Genomic DNA, 6,816 nt, shown 5'->3' with positions numbered 1-6,816 from the left:
GTCGATCCTAACCTCACGGTCGATCATATCCCCCGTCGATGTCCGAATTACCCGAAGGTATAAACTGTACCCGAAGGTATAAACTGTACCCGAAGGCATAAACGGTACCCGAAGGTATAAACTGTACCCGAAGGTATAAACTGTACCCGAAGGCATAAACGGTACCCGAAGGTATAAACTGTACCCGAAGGTATAAACTGTACCCGAAGGCATAAACGGTACCCGAAGGTATAATCTGTACCCGAAGGCATAAACTGTACCCGAAGGTATAAACTGTACCCGAAGGTATAAACTGTACCCGAAGGCATAAACGGTACCCGAAGGTATAAACTGTACCCGAAGGCATAAACGGTACCCGAAGGTATAAACTGTACCCGAAGGCATAAACTGTACCCGAAGGCATAAACTGTACCCGAAGGCATAAACTGTACCCGAAGGCATAAACGGTACCCGAAGGCATAAACTGTACCCGAAGGCATAAACTGTACCCGAAGGCATAAACTGTACCCGAAGGCATAAACTGTACCCGAAGGTATAAACTGTATCTCGTGATGATCTCCAAATCATCCGACTCATCTCTATCCGATGGTCAACACTGCTCAACGAGCAAAGAGCATCAACATGCTCGGAAACTACCCGTTTCCCGGCTTATCTCTCAGATAGCCCAACAACACAACTGCTCCCAGAGCACAAGAGTATCAACATACTCAAAACCTCTCAATATCTCAACACTTGGATCCGACGACACTTCTCGTTTTCCAAAACTAAGATTCGACTCCTAAGCTTCCTTCGAGATTATTATCATTACTTAAAGATTTAGAGGTTGTTTAAGGTCTTATGAATTTTCTTCACAAAATAATATCCTTTTAGCCTTATCGCAATTCTTATAAGTTCTCGGGATCTCCAAATCCCCAAATGACTCCAGAGAATGTCTCGATCCATAAAACACCATAACAAGGCCCGAATCTCATTCGTCCTATCAAACTTTCCCCAAAACTCTCAAAATAAAATCGGCATGACCTGCCCGCTATTCTCACTATTCAGAAACTCAGATTTCATTGCTAAAGCATAAATAACTCAGCACCATCAATCAACATGTCATATATCAACATAATAAGCAATAACCACATAGCACTTAGCATATAAGGCATGCACCACACATCCTAGATTACCCACATAGCACATAGCATGTAATTCACTCTCAAAAACATTCAGTAGATGAATCATCTACATTGTCAGCCGAAGCCTCAGAAAACATTTTACCAGTCAAACACAAACAAGTGCATAAACAATAAATCAAGTCGAATTCATCGACACCTAAAGCATTAACTAGCAAGGTAAGTTGCCCTTACCTCTAGTTATTCCAGCGTTCTCCTCAAACGTTCCTTCACAATGAGCTCCTTGATCTTCAGGAAATTCTTCAAAAGAACCTTTAAAGTAAAACCACAGAATTCTATCAAAATCTATCGGAAACTAAGCTATCAATGCTCACTAAGGTTACACGAAGTAGTTCATACTCCGAGGTACGATAATCTAGCGCGAAAGGACAAGTTTTCGGAAAAGGAATTTTCCCCCTCCTCCTCTATAGGGCTCGGCCACTTTTCACAATTGTGGGGCTCGATTTTTCTTCGATCAAACTTGGTTCCTATGCTTTCATTAGCCGTAACTAAGGGTATTCTGAACTCGGAAAAATTATCGGATCAAAAACTGTCGCAGGGGTATTTTGGTCATGATTTTTAACTTAGAAATTTCAAAACTGAAATCCCAAAAACCAAATTTTGCAGGGACGTTACTAACGACGTTTATGACAACTAATCCTACTAACACTAAGCTAAGGCGATAGTTTTTAGCCTAAAGGTTGAAGCTTTACCTCAAAAACTCCAAAAATGGGTATTTGAGGCTAAAATTGATTCCGGCGGAATTCCGGCGACATAACGGAAAATCTAATCCGGCAGAAGTGATCTTGGGCACATATAGAAGAGGTTTAGAATCAGAAATGAAAGATTCAGGATAGTTTTGCAAAAACCCATAAACTATCCGCTCAGAAAACTCTACAGAAAAGCTATGGAAAAAGCGATCAGAGGTAAGGATTAGCGACTATACCTCGAAACCTTGAAGCAGCAACTGATTAATCAACGATCAAGCAAGGATTGAACAAAATCTTCTTCTCCTCCTCTCCTCTCAAACTCGCGGCCTCCTTGGATGAAATGGGTAAGATATTTGTTTTTTTCTCATTTCTTGGCTATATATAGAGGTTGGCAAAACGCGGGAAAATGAAAGTTTCGCGAATCTGATTTTTCCGGCGTCATTCTCCGTGAATTAATAGATATGTTTTGGCAAAATAATTCCAAAACTATAAAGAGGTCTCCTTGTATTTTTGGCAACTAATGCATAGTCGGTATAAAACTATTTTACCCGATAAGTTGCTTTTTGCATCGAATGTCGGAATAGAAAACTTCCTTCGGAAGAAAGATTGAAATCATCAAGAGAAATGGGTGTACGCGTGTAGAATATTCATTTGAAGCTCTGAATAGAAAAAGTCTTCATCGTCGAGAAATTCTAGGGTTTTGAAATACTAGGGATTCGGTTTCGGCAAACTTCCGATGATTGGAATCGGACGTTCGTAGATCCTAGAGTTTCGCCTCGAAACGATTTTGATATATGGAAAAAGAGAAGTTCTAACATTTCTCTGAAGATTTTTGGAATTAACTTCCGTCGTGCCTAAAAGTGAAAATTAGCTATATACTAGGGTTTCTGACCTAGGTTTAAGCGTATAACGATCGTGCTATAACTTTTATCGACTTCGATACGATCCTTTGGCTTTTCCTGAACTTTCTCCTTCATAAATTTATTTCATTTGGTAAACTCTTGTTCAGGTTTCCTTTCACGATACATCAAGCCTAATCGTAAATGGAAATCTCTTCCACTTATTCTAAGCTTAAAATCTTGGGTCTTACAAAATCTACTTGGAGATGTCATCACTGTGGCAAACTTGGTCATATAAGGCCCTACTATTACAAGCTATATGGATATCCTCAGTCTCATTATCAACCAAGGACTAATCCACAAGTAGCTCTAGCAAGGAAAGAGTGGAAACCTAAAGAAGGAGTTAGAGTCAAGTTCTTCCGCGAGGAAGAGATGTCTTCACATCCATCTAGGGTGAATAGATCATATTCAAATGATGTTGCTCTTCTTAAATCTCAGAGTCCTGGTGAAGATGTTATGAAGGAGTGCAGGAAGAAATTTGTTGCTGCAAGTTCTCTTGAAGTCTCAAATGCACCACCAACTGTTCATGCAAGCATAGGTGAATCTGTAAGTGCAGATCCTAATGTTATTGTGCCTAATGTGATTCATGAGATATCAGTTGAATCTGTTTCTGTTCCCAATGTTGAACCCCATGTCGAGACATTATTTGAGACTACTTCAGATGTGAATATGGAACCCTCTGCTGGAAATCCAAACCCCATTGTTGACACATCTGAACTTGATCTCCAAATCCATCAATCTACCTTGGGTTCTGAACCATCTACCGGTTGTAAGAAGTCAGCTATTGAAAATGTTCATGAATTGTTGTCATTTTGGTCTTAGAAGTGATGTTTTGTTTATGTTGAAGACGCTTTTACAAAATTTATGTTAAAAAGGGGGAGTAGTTTGGTGAAGAATCTGTGTTGTTTCTGTTGCTGTGAAGACTATGTTTTCCTACTTGGTAGCTTTGATCTGTAATAATTTGAAGACACTTTCAAAACAAGGCAAGTAACTGGTTGTGTAGTACTCCAAGCTGCTACTGTTTTATGTTCAAGTTGCTACTGGTTTACTGGTTTGCTTTTGTTGGATAGTTAGTGTGTTTTGCTGCTATGTTCTTTGTTCCAACTATGCCTTTTGGAGTATGATTGTTGTTAGTATGGATGCATCATTTGAAGGGGAGTTCTGCTGCTAAGGGGGAGCTTTGGTTCTCTATGTTACCCTCTCTGATCTGTGAGTTGTTTTAGACAAAATTTGACAAAGGGGGAGATTGTTGTTACTTTGTTGTCTTGCATTTTGTCAAAAACAACCCGATGTCGAAGAAGATGCCTTGGCATCTGATTTCGTGAAGCTAGGATATCAGTCCTTTGCTTGGAACGTGATTGTGGGCCCTTGAAGATCTTATGAAGATATGTTTTTATTAGTTACTTGAGGTTCAAGTAGCTGTACCAGAAGGGTTTTAATTGTGAGTTGTTACTTGTTGAAACAATCTTTGACAAAAGATTTGTTTCTATCTTTACTTGGGAAAAACGCAACAAGATCTTTGGAGATTCAGTTTTGATTTGATGGTTGTTGCAATCTGTTACTTCAGTCCATGCTAACCCTAGTGCCTATGCTGCTGCTGCTGAAGTATATAAAAGGATGAAGACCTAAAACATGAAGACCACCGAAGCTAATTGAGAGAGATCAAGGGTTTTAGGGTTGTTCTTTGTCCTTGTTTACTTGTGATCATACTTTGCTCCTTGATTCTATAAAGCAAGGTTATGATCTGTGTTGTTTGCATCTGCAAACTCTGATTGTTGATTGTTAGTTACTAGTCACTGAGGCAGTGATTGAGGGAAAGTGAGAGGGGCTCTCATACTTAGGTTGAGATACTAAGTAGAAATACACTGGGTAGATTAGGAAGTGAACTATGAACTGTGGTGTTCATGAGTGTCTGTAATTCCTGAATCTTTAGATAGTGAATTTCCTTTCTTTGGGTGCAAACCCTCCAGACGTAGGTGAAGTTTCACCGAACTGGGTTACCAATCATCTGTGTTCTTCTTTATTATTTTGCTGGTTTTGTTACTATTAGTCAGTTGTCGAACCGGTTATCCCAGCATCGCGTAGAACATTTGTTCTGTGCGAGAACCAGAATTACAATCGTAACCTCAACATTAAAAGTAATCCATAACGTAATAAGATAATTTATTGAAATGATCCTCAAAATGTGATTACAACAACCTTCCAAAAAGGAGATAAAATCCAAAGTAAGAAAATAAATAAGTTCAATACTAACGATCACTCAACCCAACAATAAAGTAAAGTCACTCAGACCCTTCTTCCTCCTCTTCATCTTCATCATCATCGACTGTATAAGGCACCAGTCCAACAAGGAGTCCCCTTAGCTTCTTCTGCTGTCTCTCCTGTTCCTTAGCCTCCTGCCCGATGGGAGCGGCCTCTGGAACTGGTACCGGTGGTGCACTGGGCCCCGCTAATGATTTCCCCAAAACGATCTCCATATCCTCCGAAGGATCTAGCTCCTCCTAAGATACATGTACTAATCCTGTCCTCGATCCCGCGTCCATCGGGAAATAGAAACGAGGGGGTGCAAAAGGCACTTTCACCCTCCCATGTTCCATTTCCTGAGTCTGGATGACTAGTCCTCTTCCGTCGAGTCTCGTGATCGTAGCCTTGCCGACATAAATACGACGCACCTGGCGCGAGTCGACCACCCAGGCGTCGTCATTGTCCTCAACGCGAAGTTTTAGTGTCCAAGAATACACCGAAGTCTTCGTCAGCACCATCTGCCCCCCCTCCCCCCCCAAGAATAAACAAATAACAGATAATAGAGGGTTAGATCCCATACAATACTCGCAAGTAAAACAGGTAAACACATAGTGCTATCATATTAATAAACAGGAGTAATTCATATACATCTCAGTTAGTAACCTAAGGTTCAGTTAGGCTAACGACCTCACCATCTCCCAACCACCACATTCACCTTGGCCAATCTCGAACATCCGCAAATGAACAATTACAAGGGGACACACAGTCAACCTAAGTCACATGGAGACACACAATCGATCCATCAATCTCGAGGGGACCGCAGTCAACCTCATCACGTGGAGTCACACAGTCAATCCACAATCACCCTCACGTGCAAGCAACCTTTTGTCTCTAATGGCACCATCGTTCTCATGGTCCATACCCTACTCTTAAAACTATTACCATAAGTCACATCACACTACTTGCAAGCGAAGTTCACATCTCTATAATTGGCTACTAATGTCATTATATATAAGCATACCAATAGTCATCATGCATAGCATATTATTAAAATCCCCCCCCCCCCCCATTCTTGCCAAAACAGACAATTGATCAAGCATCTCCCGTCACATGAACAAGTCCAAAAACCTAACCCTAGGAAGCATAGGGTTCGGTTACATAATAGCAATTAACACATATTCATGTTCTCATATTTATCCTACAAAATCCAGCACCAAAACATCAAGGTATTTCATGGATCAAGAAGCATAAAAAAATCCGCCGAGAACCCTCAAAGTGGGTTCGGCCGGGAGCATGTTTGGCTAGGGTTTTTCAAACCCTCTTGATCTTGATGGATCAAGGTCCTCAAGCCAATTTCCAGTAGTATTTTTATCATGAAACTTCATTAAAACTTCAGATCTATAGCAAGTCATACCATATAAATCAAATCTAGCATCATGGTGGAAAAATCGCAAGTTTTCTCATGTGATCAACAAGGAATTCATGGCAACACATAAAGACATGATCAAAACAGAAACTTTGCACCTTGTTCATGCATAAGAAAGCCCTTCTATCATACAATAATTTCCCCTAGCATAACCCACCCAGAACTTGCATATTTCCACATAAAATCATAAGTTTTTCATCAAGATTTTGACTAGACTCTACCCAAGACCAGATCTGCCCTCACCTTAGCCTTTTGGTATGAAAGAATGATAGAAAGATGATGAATGAAGAGGCAACTCCTTGTTGCTCCTTCTGGTTCTTGTTTGATCTCCTTCTTTCTCCCTTGATCCTTCTCTTTTCTCTCTCTCGGCCTCACTATCT

General features: G+C 40.4%; 1 protein-coding gene across 1 annotated transcript; it reads left to right on the top strand.

Moving 5' to 3' along the window:
• Positions 1-3,222: 3,222 nt before the first annotated feature.
• On the top strand, positions 3,223-3,588 carry LOC130738668 (uncharacterized). Its single transcript, XM_057590764.1, has one exon. It carries the CDS (start codon positions 3,223-3,225, stop codon positions 3,586-3,588), a length of 366 nt encoding a protein of 121 aa, XP_057446747.1.
• The last annotated feature ends 3,228 nt before the right edge of the window (positions 3,589-6,816 follow it).

This window comes from Lotus japonicus, chromosome 2 (assembly GCF_012489685.1).
Source record: "Lotus japonicus ecotype B-129 chromosome 2, LjGifu_v1.2".
NCBI lineage: Eukaryota > Viridiplantae > Streptophyta > Magnoliopsida > Fabales > Fabaceae > Lotus > Lotus japonicus.
The sequence above is the reverse complement of the archived record's forward strand: the minus strand, read 5'-3'. Positions and strand labels throughout refer to the sequence as shown.

Excerpts from the sequence above, each read along its gene's own strand:
- LOC130738668 (XM_057590764.1), top strand. The coding sequence starts at position 3,223 with ATGAAGGAGTGCAGGAAGAAATTTGTTGCTGCAAGTTCTCTTGAAGTC.